Source organism: Scomber scombrus, chromosome 16 (genome assembly GCF_963691925.1).
Source record: "Scomber scombrus chromosome 16, fScoSco1.1, whole genome shotgun sequence".
NCBI classification, from domain to species: Eukaryota; Metazoa; Chordata; class Actinopteri; order Scombriformes; family Scombridae; genus Scomber; species Scomber scombrus.
This window is the reverse complement of record NC_084985.1, coordinates 19,935,106-19,952,441: the sequence shown is the minus strand read 5'-3', so window position 1 is coordinate 19,952,441 and position 17,336 is coordinate 19,935,106. Positions and strand designations below refer to the sequence as shown.

General features: G+C 38.8%; 1 protein-coding gene across 1 annotated transcript in view; it reads right to left on the bottom strand.

Moving 5' to 3' along the window:
* Positions 1 to 17,336, bottom strand: part of col16a1 (collagen, type XVI, alpha 1) — a 63,847-nt gene that overhangs the window by 9,710 nt on the left and 36,801 nt on the right. Inside the window, exons 22-51 of the mRNA XM_062435449.1 lie at positions 16,891 to 16,926; positions 16,384 to 16,419; positions 15,998 to 16,120; positions 15,673 to 15,717; positions 15,274 to 15,309; positions 15,130 to 15,183; positions 14,231 to 14,281; positions 14,008 to 14,142; positions 12,828 to 12,863; positions 11,703 to 11,810; positions 11,274 to 11,396; positions 11,143 to 11,196; positions 10,985 to 11,026; positions 10,027 to 10,062; positions 9,896 to 9,949; positions 9,707 to 9,775; positions 9,540 to 9,584; positions 9,122 to 9,148; positions 8,130 to 8,186; positions 7,858 to 7,902; positions 7,617 to 7,688; positions 6,709 to 6,762; positions 4,350 to 4,403; positions 4,075 to 4,194; positions 3,770 to 3,811; positions 3,580 to 3,651; positions 3,423 to 3,467; positions 2,660 to 2,704; positions 225 to 278; positions 79 to 132 (exon numbers count right to left, since the gene is read on the bottom strand). Coding sequence (XP_062291433.1) covers positions 79 to 132; positions 225 to 278; positions 2,660 to 2,704; positions 3,423 to 3,467; positions 3,580 to 3,651; positions 3,770 to 3,811; positions 4,075 to 4,194; positions 4,350 to 4,403; positions 6,709 to 6,762; positions 7,617 to 7,688; positions 7,858 to 7,902; positions 8,130 to 8,186; positions 9,122 to 9,148; positions 9,540 to 9,584; positions 9,707 to 9,775; positions 9,896 to 9,949; positions 10,027 to 10,062; positions 10,985 to 11,026; positions 11,143 to 11,196; positions 11,274 to 11,396; positions 11,703 to 11,810; positions 12,828 to 12,863; positions 14,008 to 14,142; positions 14,231 to 14,281; positions 15,130 to 15,183; positions 15,274 to 15,309; positions 15,673 to 15,717; positions 15,998 to 16,120; positions 16,384 to 16,419; positions 16,891 to 16,926 — 1,824 coding nt within the window. The remainder of the gene's footprint in view (positions 1 to 78; positions 133 to 224; positions 279 to 2,659; positions 2,705 to 3,422; positions 3,468 to 3,579; positions 3,652 to 3,769; positions 3,812 to 4,074; positions 4,195 to 4,349; positions 4,404 to 6,708; positions 6,763 to 7,616; positions 7,689 to 7,857; positions 7,903 to 8,129; positions 8,187 to 9,121; positions 9,149 to 9,539; positions 9,585 to 9,706; positions 9,776 to 9,895; positions 9,950 to 10,026; positions 10,063 to 10,984; positions 11,027 to 11,142; positions 11,197 to 11,273; positions 11,397 to 11,702; positions 11,811 to 12,827; positions 12,864 to 14,007; positions 14,143 to 14,230; positions 14,282 to 15,129; positions 15,184 to 15,273; positions 15,310 to 15,672; positions 15,718 to 15,997; positions 16,121 to 16,383; positions 16,420 to 16,890; positions 16,927 to 17,336) is intronic.

The window sequence follows — 17,336 nt, the reverse complement described above, 5'->3', positions numbered from 1 at the left end:
ACCTATCCATCCATTAAAAATGTCAGATTGTTGTCAATCCCATATTTCTGTTATAATGAGGCGGCAAGAGTAACTTACAGGCAGTCCAGGTGGTCCCATGGTTCCTGGATATCCCGATGTCCCTGGTGGGCCCTGAGGTAAGGATCATACAATCAATCAAACAGGGAAACCAATTATTTTTCTACATCTTATAATTTCAGGGAAATTGATTGGCAGACGCCTACCTGCTCGCCCTTCATTCCCGGGAGTCCAGATGACCCACGCTCACCTTGCTGACCCTGAAAATGATAGGAGTGAAGGATGATTAGAAAATGAAGGAGAGGATATAATATGTATGCCTGGAAGAGAGACTCCCCCTGGTAAAAAATGAACCAAGGACAAGGCAAGTCAATATCAAAGAGAGGAAACAGCTAACTGGCTTGTATTGTATCCCGTTGGGATTGCCTTCATTTTATATGGCCCTTTGCTCTATACTTCTATGATGCTTTAGATTTAGGCCTGTGATGGCGATAGGCTGAACAGTACAGCTTTCAAAAAATCTGTTGATGCTTCTTCCCTCCTTCATCTTTTCTTTTCTTTCCTATAGTAGATTCAGTTTCAAATGTTCTGTTGCAGAGTTCATAAATTAATTTGTCTTTTTAAATTCTGGTCTTCAATCAAACAAACAAAATACAAACCAAGAAAAGTAGTATAATGTGTTACTAAGCAACACTACACTGTTATAACTCTTATGTTACAGAGTCATTTGAGTGATAATGTATTGACAACCTATCTTTATTTGTCTATTAATTGAATACTGAATGTTGTTTTGACAAAAATATTAATATGCTTGGGAGAGTGTGGTCTGTTGCCAAGCAACAGCTGCTGTAAGTGGAAGATGGATGAGGATGAACCGTTTTTTAAAAAACTGACTGAATATGTTGTATAATGTCAAAGGAGACTGGGTGCTTTTAAAAGTGGACATTCTCCCATTATTTAGAAAACTGTGGGAACTGCAGCTGAAAATGAGTTAGCCAACTGTTTATTGATGTGCATTATCCCTTTTGAATAAATCATTAAAAATGTACCTCACAGAACTTAAAAATATCACTATGAGATACACCATTCAGATACTTGCTTTTATTAGAGAGTGATTACTGAGGGTTGTAATCTGAAGGAAGTAATTACTAATTGATCACACTGAGGAAAAAACTAATTAGTAGCTGATTGAACACTGAACATGAGAAATATATTCACAGTTCTCTCCATCTATCTCACAAACAGTACAAACCGACAGACCACTGCACACAGCAGAGGCTAACACCTGCTATAAAGGGCTACTCTGCTGCAAATGGATTCCATGCGGCGCTCACACAGCTCATCCATTTAGCATCTCCATTCTACTAAAACAATAAATCTGTATGAGAAGGTAGAGGGGAGGGCTCTCTCTGCGCAGCAGCCCCACTCTCCATCACTAAGACGGGGGAATAATTGAACAACTGGAGAAAGAGACAACCAAATTGTTTCCTCATCTGAAATAACTTTCATTAAAAGAGCTGCGGAGAGAGGCAGTGGGATAGCAAAATGGCAAAGGCGGCATAATCAAGGGCTGCTTGATTTAAAAGTGAGATGATGTGTATTTGAGATGAAAAGGCAAACAGATAACAAAGAACAGATATTTAAAGCACAGAGAAAGTACATTTACTCAAGTACTGCACTTAAAAGTCCATATTTGAGGTATCTGTACATGTGTATTTCCATTTAATGCTCTACTCCAGGGAAAATATTAGATAGCAATAGTTACTGATTTTGGATTGACACATCACATTTAAAAAACACATTATAAACTTTTAAACCAGTGATTCCCAGTCTCATAGACTGTGACTCCCTATAAAAAAGTAGTGCCTAGTTGTGACCTGTTGTCATGTTTCAGATCTCTATCCAATATTTCACAGGAAAACAAAGATAATAGAAAAATTCATACAAATTAGTCAAGATGAAAAGAGATTTTTATTATTTCCTGTCCCATCAATTATCTCAAGATTCCCCATATTTATCTTGTCGGAACTAAACTACTTAACTGTATAAATTAAGTTAAACAGTGATGTATCAACATTATATACAATAACATATTAGTGACCCAGTCAAGCCCAGTAAGTATTTTTGCATTAATTTCATCGTTATTGGTAGTGAAGGACCTCAGTTGTAAGGAGAGTTTAAAAAAAAGAAAGAAAGTAAAAATGAACTTAGAATAGAACTAGAAGATCTGGAAAAAAATCAATTTCAATCAAAATCACAATATTTTTGACCAAATACCTTGATATGGATGGCAATACTGTAGTAATCACTTTTGGTGTTTTCACAAAATATTTACACAATGAGATTTTTGATAAACTGACCAAGTGGGAAAAGGAACAGTAAAGGTACAGTTAGGACTCTTTGTTAAGTTCACAAAATTGGATCATATTCCTGTAATGCAGCCTTTTGCACAATATCCAAAATCTAAGATAATATCTATTCTCATGTCACAATATCAATATATATATATATATATATATATATATATATATATATATATATATATATATATATATATATATATATATATATATATATATATATATATATATATATATATATACATATATAGCCCTGACTTGGAAGTGTGAATAAAACTTACAGATAAACCAGATGGGCCTTGAGGACCTGGGAAACCAGGGGGTCCCTGTAGACAGATATTGAAAAGACAATTTTAAAACATCTGAGACAAGAAAAAATTAACAGATGAAAAATACAATCAATTTACACCTCTGGTTCAAGTAGATATGTGTTCCTAGCAGTTACGTGAATATTGTACTAAACATTGCAAGACACCTCCTATGTGTTTCTGTATTGTAAATCAGTATTTAAAAGTTTGGTGTGTTGGCCACATTGTACAACATTTCCATTGAGACCAGTAGAGGGCTCTGTCAACCCATGGAAAGTGGCAAATACAAACTCCTCTCAAGTCACTTGAAATCTGAAGCTTTAAGAGACAAAAACCCAGCGGTGCTGTCCTAAAATCATTTTTTTTTTAAGAAAAAAAAAATTCTTTTTCCTCACAAAAGTGATGAAAAACTACTGTAAGGCAGTGATTACAATGATTTTTTATAGCTTTCAAACAAAGTTTTGACAGATGACTGACTCTTCAGAGCAGTGAATTGGAAGAAAGTTGGAAAGAATATGTCATTTAAGTACTGGAAAAGTTCGTTGTTACTACTGCAACAATCAAAAATCTGCTTATGCATACCATGTCACATCCACACAATAAATGAAGATCTCAGGGTAAAAGTCCACCATTACAGCTTTCTACTATAGCCTGTTTTATTTACTGTAAATAGACTTCAGAGGAGTTATACTGAGCTGAAATTGTTGAAGAAAAGACATTTCTGGTGAAGCCTCACCATGATTCCCGGTGGTCCACTTTGGCCTCTCTCTCCTGGTGAACCCTGTAGTACAAATAAAGAAAGAAAGTGAGCTGATCCTAAAGTCTGTGTAGTTGTACACACTCTCATAACAAACACACTGTTTTTACTCGAGGACACACAGACACAGACTCACTTGCTCTCCCTTTATTCCTGGTGATCCATGAATTCCTGGAACTCCAGGTGTTCCCACGCAGGCTCGGTCCTCCTATGAAGCAAAGAAATAAAATACCAGTAAATGGGCGCACATATCTCTGAGTATGTTAGTCTATGCATGTATAAGTTTGTGTGTATGTCGTTAAAATATGCTGATGATCTCAACTGACCACTGCTTGTGTCGCCTGTTCACTCTGCAGTCTCTCCAAACACTGCAGGCATACAACAGAACAAGCTATCAGAGTAATGCCTCACTGCTGGCACATTATGTCAGAGTGATAACTACTCCCATCAAGCCATGTGAACTCAAATACAATACAAAATGAGGGATTGTCATTTTGCATTCATCAAAGCAGAGCAGCAACTACAGTGGCTGTATTATTTGCGAAATCTCATATGATTCTGAAATTGGAGAATCATTTGGGGAAGCTGAAAATGTTTCACCAAGTTGCCCCCAGTCACCCCAGCGTCTCACCCTCTCACAGTTGTCCAAGGGGGTTACACCAGGCTTGCCCTGGTCTCCTTTCTCTCCCTTGGCACCAATTGTGCCTGGCACCCCTGGCAACCCTGTGGAACAACCCTCAGTACAATCCTCCTGCATTGTAGAACACACACACACACACACACACACACACACACACACACACACACACACACACACAAGCATGCACAAACGCACTGATCAGCTGCCAAAACAATGCCAGAAAAAACCCAAATCCCTAAAATGCATTGTTTTACTGATAAACTTACCTCATCATCTACTGCAGCGGAGTCTTGAGGCGGCAGCTGCAGTCCAATAGGGTTCTACAAGTGGTGCAAGGAAACAGAACTCAAATCAATATTAGTTTAAGAACTTTATAGAATTAAAGATATAAATTAGGGAAACCCAAATGATCAAAATCAACTCTCTTCCTCTATAATGAACAACACCCCCCCAGTAATGTTTCTCAATGTTCTCTCAGTTCAATGGGTTGGAGTGAATGGTGTTTTCTTTGACAACTTCACAACTGCACAATGACATCACACCTACACAATTTTGTGACAGATTGTGTAACAGTCTGTATGACACGGAGATGACTCAACATGATGAAGATAATACTTGAGTCCCAGCTCAGTGGTACATACTAATTATTCTAACTAGGTTTGAATAGTGAATTCACATGGAATAAGAGGCTAAATTAAATATATTCAAAGAGCACAATAAATGAGCTCAAATTTATAAATGTGGTGTTGATTGACATTGTTGTTGCTCCACACTTGAGGATGAAATGGTGAGGCTACTCAGAGCTGGAAAAGGTGAAAATGTTTTCAGGAGAAAAAAAACCTTGGAAAAATTCAGAATTTGAAGTTGGAAGTAAATTCCAAAGCAGTGGGCAAATGTCTTGTATAATTTCTGGTTAGTACAAAACTGCAACCAGCTGCCAAAATAGGGTATAAATAGGGCAGAGTCATTGTTTTAGTATATAGATTAGCATGTAGACTATAAAAAGTCTAACAGACTTTTTATAGTCTAGTCAAAGCTAGACTATACTTTTATAGTATAGTTAAAGCTGATTTTTACCAATATCCTATTCTAATATTCTATTATTCAATTTCTGTACAAGTTTAACTTCATATACACACAGGGGCCTGTGTTTATTACACCCTCATAGCAAAACATACACACTCAAATATTAATTACACTGCAGAGCCAGAGAGTTTTGGTGGCAGACAAACAACAAAACACAAAATATTATGAATTGATTCATGTCAGAAAAATTCAGAGGGTAGAGTTTAAAATTCACAGAGTGTTGCAACAAGGAAGCAGTACAGACACACACAACTGGCTCTGCCTACACACACTGTACATACACAGAAGCACACATACACATAATCAATGTGCAAGTATACATAAAAAAACAGACACAAATGCTGCATTGGAGTTACACTGTCTATTTATAGTAAGTCAGAAACAAAAAAGTTCCTTCCCCAAACCAAATTACAACACATTTACTGTGAAAGGCGATTTGCTCCCTATCAAAGCAGTGGGACCCTTTTTTACTGACAGGGTTTGTCAATAGCACCTGGCCTGCTTTCAAAGTCATTATAAACCCATGTGACATTGTTCAAACTAGAGCCATTAGCTAGAAAGGTTGCTTTATGCTGTGTGCTATTGACTGTTACAATGTCTGTAACAAGGCCATGTGCATTAACACACTTGCTCAAAAGAAGGTTCTCTATAATCACATGTCACTTTGCATTATTCAGTTCTGCTACTGTATACTATAAACGTTGCATTTATCTGAACAACATGCTGTGCCAACTTCTCTAATGTAGTCAACATATTCATAGAAAATAACAGTATTTAGAAATAGGCAAGACTCACCTCAAAACTCATAGCTAAGACCCCAATTCATATATCAGTCAATTTTATGGATCATTTGCATTTTAGTTTACAGAAGAGTTTTTAGTAGTTTTTCTTAATATGCAATTCAAAACTCTTCAGCAGAAAACTTCTATATAATCATCCTCAAATCAGGGAGGTCCTCCTCCATTATTAAACTTCACTTCTATAATTTCTGTGTTGAAGGTGAAGTTCTCCTTCAGTGCTGGCAAGAGATCAGCATTGATGTTTCCTTAATGAAATTAATCCATCAGCAGACTTAAAAGAAACAATACTGACACCATATACACTATGATTTCATAGATAACTTCACCACACTCACACAACTCATTTCTCCAGTTTGATGTTGTCCTTGAACTCGCTCTTACTAAACTTGCTTTGTCAATAGGAAGCAGGATTACAAGTATAACTGTGGTAAAATGGATTAAATTCTGAAGTATACTGCACATGACAAACCTCATGCAGTTATCCATAAACATAAAAAGACAAACATCTCTTTAGCCTAATAAATTGTGACCTCTAAATTCTCAATTCTGGTCTTAAATCAAATAAAGCACACATGGTGGTACAGGACACATGTTCTCACAGGACCTTCAGTTTTAAAATAAAACCAGTTCTGGCACATGCATTATTAGCTGTGCTTTTGCATCATTTATGCTTAAGCCCTAGATCTCAGATCAGTAGATAAGACCCGCCTCTCCTCCTTTTCGCTCTAATTTTACTTACGATGTATCCAGGCAAACCCGGTTTCCCCGGTATCCCGTCGTTTCCGGGGATACCCTGAAAGAAGGAACTGAGGTTGAACTGATTTGTTGCCAATCAAGTGCTAGCCACTCCCATCTCCACCAGAGGTTAAGGCAGAGTCAAAGGGTTAGGGTCAAAATGATCAAACCTATTCTCCCTCCTGTCTTGTTATGAAACTTTGAAATCAAAGATTTTAAAAGATTTTAAAAATTACCTGTTTTACTCAAAATAAGTTTGAATTTAGTAATCTGATCATAAAATATAATATTTGCATTTAGCACTATTTTAACTTTAGTGAACATTACAAGAGCACCCTTGTCACGGACATCCAGTTACCATCGCCACTTCAGATGTCTTTCTTACACCTTTGACTCTTGGAACACAGATAAGAGGAACACTTTATTTAAAGGTCTGCTCATATCAAAAACCTTAGAGTCTTATCAATCAAACTAGACCTGAACACTGAGAAGTAAGCAATGCGTTGTTAGGTTAACATTTATATTTTGAAGAAGACCTTCAAATAACTGTTCATGTCTTGACTGACATTTTCCAAAGCTTGCTCAGTTACTCCCCTTAAAGGTTAAAGCATGAAGCACCAGTTGGGTTAGTATATTTTAAATTACTTGATCATGACTATTTTAGCCTATTTTAATCCAGGCTATTGCACACATTCATTATTCAATGTCGCTCCGTTTCCTACATGCATTTTATGAACTTTTTTACCCATCAAGTTGCAAAGCATGTCAAAGCTTTACTGAAGTACCCAAATTGCCCAAGCTGAAAGCCCCTATCATGAGCAGCTTGTCATTCAATTCAGACGGATAGAGCAGCTGCTGAATTGAACATAAGCAAGACCCCTCCTTGCCATCCTACTACCCCTTTTCTCTTACCTGAGGTCCTTGGACTCCAATAAAACCATGAACCCCAGGTGGGCCAGGGGGGCCAGGAGGTCCTGGGGGCCCCTACAACACACGAAGACACAGACACAATGGATGACATCACACATTCATAGTCAAATGCAAATGAGGACTAACGTGATTTTCTGAACAAACTTTACAAGTTAACAACAGAGACAAAGATTTCAAACAAAGCCTAGGTTATCAAACAGGACTGCCTGTTGGCAGATCAGACCTGAGGCCCGGCCTGCCACGTGTTTATTGGAGTTCCTGGAGCTCCCTGGAAGGCAAGAGTAGTCAGAATCAGAGAGGCACCAGTGGTTACACAAACAGGATATACAGAAATCATTCTGTGTGTTAACTTTTTTTTGTGTGTGTTCAAATCAATGTGTATTCAGACTCCTGTTGTGAGGCAACAGTTTTCTAAAATTGAATGAATTGTTTATCTTCATGTGTTTATTCCAGTGTGTGTGCAAGTGTATGCATTTTCTGCAACTGTGTACTCACAGGTCCACCTATGCCCGTGTGCTGAGTCATTAGGCAGTTGCACTCTCCAGGTGCGCCCTAAAATATACAGGAAGAAAAAATTTCCATAAAAGCTCCAGTTCCATAAAAAAGCTACAGTGAAACTCTTGGCATAGTTTTAAGCACAGGCTGCAAAATTAAGACCTCATTCAAGACTAAAACCACTCTAGTCATTGTAAGAAAGTCAGAAGAGAAAAAGAAACTCATAGCAGCAGGAGATAAAACGCTACCAACATTTTTAAAGAGTTCACATCACATATCATATGAATTTGTCACTTAGAACTTTGTGTGGTGCAAGGATACAAAAAATGTTGCAAAAAAAAAAACCTTTAACATGATATCCCTACTTACACATATACTCTCAATTTTTCCCTTTAACGTCCAAGCCAGATTCATGCAGTATATGAGCTTTCCTAGAAAGGCACAAGGTATATTGACAGACCTTGTATAAATACACGGAATAATAACCCTGATGTCTCTGTAAATGTTATCTCTTCTGCACTTCCTCTCTTAGTTTGACTTTTTCCCCTTTTTAACTTTATTTTTCAAGTAAACTCAGCCTTCATGAAGCCTCCTATCCCACATCTTATGCCCCTTCCGACCCTTGAGCACTGCCTCCACTGCTTCTTCATCTCTCCCACCCTCTCTGTGACAGTCTGGACTGGTGGCTCTGATGAATGCGGTAATTAATAGTCTCACATGCGCTCTCTCTTAAGGCCCTGAAGCTCCTCTTGTCTGCCAGCAACAGTACACTTGTCACCTCCTCTGCTACTCTATCTGTGCCCTGCGGCCGGGGTGTGTGTGTGTGGATATAAGTGCATATGTGTGTGTGTGTGTGTGTGTGTGTGTGTGTCTGTGTGTGTGTTAAGGGAGTAGGGTGGTTGTTGAACCATCTCTTGCGATTACCATCTGTTCCACCCCCTTATATTCGAACCCCTCCAGATCCCTTCATCCAAACAAAACGGTAGACTTACCTTGTCCCCTTTAGCTCCATCAAGTCCCTGCAAGAGAAGGAGACAGTGCCAATGCACACACACACAGAAACACACAGACACACACACATACACATGTGGTTACTTTTGCTTTGTTGTTCCAGAAGAAAGCTCAGGGGGCAGTGAGCTGAGCGCAGATCAGGGGACAGAGGATGAGATGGGACTAGACATTGCCTCTGTTATGGATCGAGGCAGACATCCTTGGTTAAAAATGATGCCTAAATCAAGGACAATTTCCAAAGAAGCTCAAAGAAAATTAAAAGTCTGAACAGACATTAACACGGAGGCAACAACTCAAGTTCGTGACTTAAATTTCTCTTTGTAAATTGCTGATGCATATGCACAAAAACATGCAAATACAACGACAAGCTTTAGACAACAGTAGAACAAGACAACTCACGTCAGCTCCTGGTAATCCTACGGAGCCGGGGGCTCCATCTTTACCCTGTGGGTGAAAAGAAAATGAGAGAGAATTGTATTTATAATATAAAGGTACATGCAGTGCATAAAAACAGACATGACATTAATGCCCTTGTGCACTTGCAGAAAGATGCATTTATGTCCTACCGGGGGCCCTGTAATTCCAGTGCCCATCGGCCCCTGTGGTCCTGGAAGCCCAACATCTCCTGTTGAGCCCTGTGAACAGGAAACACCCACAGTGTAAGGCTCACAGTTTCATTATTTCAAACAGAATTGGATTCATTTGACTGCATATTGCGATGATAAACTGGTTCCCATCACTCTATTTTATGCTACCTTTTCCCCTGCAGGGCCAACAGGGCCAGGCAATCCTTTGGTTCCAGGAGGTCCCTGTACAAAGCACACATATTAGAGCACACTATAAATATATAGTATAGAAAAGCAGGAGACATCATACAGAAACTTACTACAGGTCCTGGAATCCCTCTTGGTCCCTCTTCACCCTATGACATAAAAATACAGAAAAACGACCGGTGAAGGAATAAGTTTCCTGTGTCAATAAAGAATCATATGAATATTCCACAATGATTGAAAGGATTCAAGAGTGACCATCCCAGGATAATTTTTTCAATTTTTATTTACAACCTTATGATAGCATTTTTTATTAGATCTGAGATATTATAGCAGGATGTGGGGTTCATTAATGAGATCACAGCACGACTGCATCTATCTCGAGGCTGTGTGTACTACAGTATGTGTGTGACAGAGCTGCATCAGTTGTTGGCATAAAACTTATTTTTTATGCCAGATGTTATTGTTGTTTTTTTTTTTTTTGACTGGACCACAACAGCATGGCGAACACTGTAACCATGATTGTCTGTGACTGACTGACTGACTGACTGATGGTGGAGACACAAAGACTCCGGCGAGGACACATCTGGACACACAAGACCATTAAACACTCAGTCTGGTGGGTGACGTACTGCGAGTTGGCAGTGCTTGGTTTTGGGTTGTTCATTTACATGATGGCCATGTATCTTTATATCCTTCTCAATATTGCTATGATAGTTATTGCAACACACAAGCAGTCAAATGTGGTTATATGATGGGTGTGGTTAGCTAGTCACCCAGTGTCATACCTGATTGGATGGATTTTTGTAAATTCTCTTGAAGATATATCATCAAACATTTGAAACCATTTTACAGGAAAAGGAAATACAAGTATTTTAAAGTGAAGATTTTTTTTTTTTTAAAGAAAAAAAAGTTGATATATTGTTGAGCAATTCACACAAGGACACAGGATTTGAAGTGGAGAAATGTATTTTTCATTTAACTGGGTCTTTAGAAGCCCTCCAGTATTTCATACATGGTCCAGCCACATACTAGGTTTTGACCTAGTCCTGTTTCAAGACACATTAGCCTTACTTGTGGTCCTGGAAGGCCAACTCCTGCAGCTCCAGATTCTCCCTGCAGGGGGTGCAGGGCAACATAGATTAGAATATGTCAGTGACACATAAACAGACACAATCCTTTGCATGTATATCTAAGCATCATGATACGCTGACATAAATGGGCATTCATACCTTTATTCCTTTGGCACCAGGAGGACCCTGCACACCTGGTAAACCTGGTTTTCCCTGAAAAGAAATCAACAACAGCAATACAGAGAGCTGTATGTAAATGAATGAATAAATAAACACACAAATTCACTCACATTCCTGCCAGGCTTCCCTTCTCCTGGAGGACCAGGGTCTCCTCTCTCTCCTTTGGGTCCTGGCACAGCTACACCATCACCCATTACAGTGCCCTGAGATGGACAGCTGGTACAGGCATCACCCTGGCAGAACACCACAAATCATTACCATAATGTATGAACCTTGAGGAATAAACACAAATTATAGCGCTGCATCTTCGTGAATTTGTTAATACTGGAAACCACTGGAATCCATCATTGGTCCAAAGGTGTGACCACTTGTATTGAATATATATCCAACAATTTCATGTCTCATGGATGGAGCAACAAACGCCAGATCCATAATTCAAAAAGACACAACTACTGTACATCTCTATAATATATGGTCAATGGAAAAGGATCAAACTAATTCCATCTTAATCACAGGCCAAAATTTCAGGAACTTTGTACCTTCTCTCCCTTGAAGCCCATCAGTCCGTCCCGTCCAGGCTCTCCAGGCAGTCCTGGTTCTCCACGGGTTCCGTCATCTCCCTTATTCCCTGGCTCTCCTTGGTCACCCTGGTAACATTGAAATATGAAAATAACAGGCCCAAAAAATATCACTGTAGTCCTCACAATAATTGAATGTTTTTGACCACTATCAGCACAATGGAACAATGTTTTTACAAGTGGGTCCCTGTTTGGTTTCTCAACATGATACACATTCCTGTTGTAGGTTTCATACAGTTCCACAGATTAACAGTTGGTGGCAGTAACACACCAAGGAACGCAATGTGAAGAAGAAGACTGATAGCAAGCAAACCTGGACGTAAACGATGCGTGATATAAAACATTTTTTAAAATTGGCTTTACAAGTCTCTTGCAGAAGAAAATGCAATTAACATGTTTTTTAGACCTCAAGCATACACACAATGCATTTTGGTAATATGTTCTGTAGCTGCATTGCTGATATCAAAGTAAAGCAATCATTTGAAGTAGAGTCCCACAATACATCAGCTAGGTTGATATTATTGGTTGATTTGAGCTTTTGTGTTAATGATTTATTGAACTCTCAAATATTGCAAATGGCATCAACCGGAAACATCCACCATCGGTCTGACTCTACTTTGAAGTCCAAGAAAAGTAATTGCAGAGGCCATTCCAGGTCATTTAAAGCAGCCTGGCTCAGTCAATGGCAAATGTATTTCCCCCCGTTTTTTGGGAAAGTGATGGGAATGTTTTCTGAAGACAGGCTTGGTGACCTGAATTAAACAGACTGCCTGGGCTCCCTTGAAATAAATATTTTTTCAACATCATGGGTCCCAGTAGATGTTGTATTGGTTACTATTAGTGTTGGTTAAGGTACTCTGTCTCCAAAGGCCATTAGTGATTCCAAAAGCCACACTGGGACTGTACACAATGCCCATGAGACATTAATAAGATGGTTTTAATTTTCTATTTTTCAGCTGACACCAAGGCTCCTTATTATGTTGTGAATTTGTTGCTGGGTCATTGCTGGTACATTATGTATTTGATAACACAAATACAGAACAGTTATAAGAGAAAATCTACAAGTAGCTTTAAGAGGAAACTAACCTTGTCTCCTGCAGCACCAGGCAGACCCGGCAGGCCCTGTGTCAGGAAAAAGCACAGTTACGGCAAATGCAAGCAGATACACGTATACACATGGACACACATTCTCAATGCACATATGTGCAGTCATCCGCAAGTACTATGCAAACCCCTTTCAATTCATGTAAAATAACTGTTGACATAAAGCTAACCACAGAGGCACACAGCATGTAATTGAGAGGTGTGACTGAAGCCAACAGAGATTTATTACACTTACTAAATATTCTGCGGTAAGAGGACAATGCCTGCATATCCTATTTGTACAATAAGCACAATAAGCATTATATTTTTATTCACCAGACACCTTTCACTCATCCACTTGCTGAATAATCAGTTTTAATGTTGCAACAAAAGAGGATAAAAAGAAGCTGCTTTGTATAATTTGATCTACTAATAATTCTGATGAAAACATTAACTCGTGACAGTGGAGGTGTATGCATTGTAGATTTCTACTGTTGAACTGAAGTATGCTATGAAATAAAATTATCTTTGTTTGCCCCCTATGAGGACTTGGTTGTAAGTTACTGGAGTATTCCAGTAAGTAACAAGTTATATTGTTATATTATTGCGATATTGTCTCAAGTTTTATAGAGCAACACACAGTAATGACTATAATAAACAATAAAATGCAATTAAAGCACAATAATATGATATGTAATAACATAGAGCAAAATAAAACAAATGGTGGCAATATACTGTCTACAAAGTACAATTTAAAACATTCATTAAGATAAGACAGGAAGTCAATAGCTCAATAAACTCCAACATAAAGTCAGCCATCAGTGCTAAATAGGAGGTACAGACATAAGAACTTGAATCATTTTAAGCAGCAGGGATTAAAGAGTCTTGCATCAGAGTTTAGGCATTCAAAGGGCATCATACTGCCCTCTAAAGGGGGACAAAGAAAGTGTTGAGAGGAACTGACCTTTCCTTTCCTGACAATTCATACTGTACATCTCTCAGTAATTTCTGCAGTATGACAAACTCAATTTCCTTCCAGCACCGCAAGGATATAATGCAAATAATTAAAACTAATTGATATAACAACTTACTAATTCTAAAAAGCAGTATATGTGTGTTTGTACTGGATTTTGTTTCTAGATATTCCTGTGATGGCTATCTTTTCTTTCCAGATCAACTGCACCTGTTTGCCATCGGCCCCGAGCCCTGGAGGTCCAGGGTGCCCTGGAGGGCCTGGTTCACCTCTTTCTCCCTCAGGCATTCTGATGATTGCGGGTCCACTGCCAACCTCAGATGGCTGGCACACACCGCACTCGCCCTAGCGAAGGGCAGAGAGTCAGCAAGGTTTGTTTGCCTGACAATCAAACTAAAGGACACAAAGAACAAATACATACGTCTACACTTACCTTCGCACCCTTAAGGCCAGGAACACTCAGACCAGGGACACCTTGCTCTCCCTGTCAAATCATGAACACAATATTAAAGCAACATAGACTAAGATAGTGTCCAAAGAGAAAGTATTAAACTGTATGATCAAAAATATGCACATATTGTTTATGACTTTTTAAATATGGTGGATGGTTTTGCAAAGACACTTGTGAAAACACCTGTTTTCAGATAACATAGGTCAAACCGTTACTGTATGATTATGGTGAATGGCTCTATTATGGCATCACGTGTTTATACAAAAACCTTTAAGAAAAAACAAAATCATGAGCATGTGTGCAAACTTTCTTTTTACGATCATGCATGACTGATTAACAATACTGAAATTCTTATGAGTGAAGCTTTATATGTACAATAGGCATCTAACATGAGAATTTGCAGAAATATAACAACCCTGGTTTAAAGCGACATTGTGGCAAATTGTGCAGGAAAACAGACGTCATTTCACTGTTTCATACTGTATGCTAATGTTACATTAAATGAGTTGCTGTGTGTTTAACTCATTGATTGATTCAGTGTCAGGTTAGCTAGCTATGCAATGCTGACAAATAAACAGTAATATTACAGGTTTCAAGTTTCCTTAAGTTTTATTGTTTTTCATCTAGTGTGGTTATAGAGCAAGCATAAGTCTTGCCAGTGAGGTACAAACCAGATTGATAAAAGTCACAATATCTCATACTAAAGTTTTGTCTCAGTTTTTTGTACATCCTTGACAGAACATAACAACTACAAAAAGAACAACACTGGACCTTTTTTTACTTTGAAAACACTGAAAACTCTGAAAACAAAGTGAAAATCCAGGCAGATGTTCAGAATGCACCCAACCTCCTGTGTCAGTTATTGCATTGTGTTCTCTTACCTTTGAACCTTTCTGTCCATCCTTGCCACCGGATCCCCTTGGTCCAGGTTTTCCCTGTCATATGGACAGATTTCACTTTGTGACTTGACAGAATCTTAATGTGAAGCATGACTCTCTGTTTCAATTAACCGAATCTGAACTTACCAGCTTACCATCAGCTCCTTTGCTCCCTGCATCACCCTGCAGACAAGCGAGAAATAAAAAATCACTATCTGAGTTTTACAAATTGATAAAAATGGATGGGTCTTTTAAATTGGTAATTCACATTTCATAGGAAGGTGTGCCCTACAGGCAACCATGTCAAATACATTTAGTTTTTCACTGCCTTAGCTTTTCACTAATAAGTTCCCCACTGTATAAAATCCCTATGGCAGACAGTTTTGGGCCCTATAATCAGTGCACTGCAATGAATACATTCCTCATGAAGTCTATTAAGAGCCCTATTCAACAACTTACTGAGTGAGTTTCCCTTATGTAAGCCTTTAATGTGGTCTGCTATTGAGGTCACCTACTCTCAGTCCTATTTATTTCTATGTAACTTACCTTCTCTCCATTAAGGCCAGGTGATCCTATATTTCCTACTTCCCCCTGTGGTGCAGAAAAAGTGAATGATACATCATTTTAATGAGTGTGCTTATCTCTGCTCACAAAGAAACAGACACATATTCAAGCAAAAACAATTACCTAATCAGTTATCTTCTATCATGGGTGTTATATCTCATTGTTTTTTTTTTAGTAAAGTCCTCCAACACTAACAAGATAAGACTGTTTGTTATTGTTTTCACCTTGGTTGTGTTTATGACTTCATCAAAATGCACTAGAATCGCATTAATCCTTGCCAAAACAGCAAAATCGCACATAAACCTACTTTTCCCCCTTTCTCTCCAAGCTCTCCTTTCTGGCCCTTCGGCTGCAGGGTTTGGGTCATGACACCTGGGAGCAGGTTTGCGGGTAACTCTCCGAGAGTGGGGCACACAGAACAAGCCTCACCCTGAATCACATGGACAAATCAAATCAAACGTGGGTCAAAGATGTCTGCATATAACGATCCTCATAAGGACATATTAAGAAAAACATACTAAACTGACATTGTAAGAAGTGCAACCGATGCTACTGTCAAAATTACATGTACAGGACGTGTAAAAAATACAATGCAAAGTTAAATAAATAGACTACACTATCTGACTGACAGCTAAATAAAAAACATGATTGGCCTCAATTTGACCTCACGCCTAATAAAGACACCAAGCTGACCTTTTCTCCTTTGGCACCTCCTGATCCTGTTTCTCCCTGCCAAAACATAGAAAAACACAGACATCCAAGAAGGCAAATTAGTCCCAGCTCACCCTGATGACATTGTTTGCTATGAGATGTTGTGTCCAGGCATGGTGTTGGCATTGGTCATTTGTGCAGATGTGGAAATAAGTAAGTGTGTGTGTGTGTGTGTGTGTGTGTGTGTGTGTGTGTGTGTGTGTGTGTGTGTGTGTGTGTGTGTGTGTGTGTGTGTGTAAAAGCCATGCACTCATGAGATCTAGCAAGGTGGCCATGTGTAGGTGTGCTGAATATGTGTGTGTGTGTGCACTTTGGTCAGTGGAGTTTAGTTCAGCTAGTTTGCTTGCATCTGCTTTAGGAGAGAGCCTTCTGCAGTGCTGAACTTAGTACAACTGAATGAGTAAGAATGCTGATGAGTTTGTATAGGTCACTCTTGCACAGAATATGAATGAACGGTGAGCTGTAAATAAATGAGGAGGAGAGCTATACCTTCTGTCCCGCCTTGCCATCTGTACCATCAAGCCCCTGGCAAATATATAGAGGGAGGAATGAGACAGAAGTAAGATTGTTGTTAGTTCAACTTTGTTAGAGTGAGGTCATATCTCACTCTCCCTCTCCGTTGCTCTACCTTTTTCTCCTTCTGCCCTAACCAGGTATGACAGATGGATGCTGGTGCTATTGGAAATCGTTGCACAGAGAATCTCATAAGGCTCTACATTTATACCCTACCCCCCACAAATCATTACTTATTTCACCTGCTGGGGTAAGTGGGAAGATACAGAATGAACAGAAAGAGAAACACAATGCACACAGAGAGAAAGACATGTTAAGACTATATTAACAAAATGACCTTAGCCTTGGAGAGAAAACATTTAATGGTAAAATGTGTCTTTCCTTGCTGCAATACTGAGAGAGTTACAAGGGCAAGTACAACC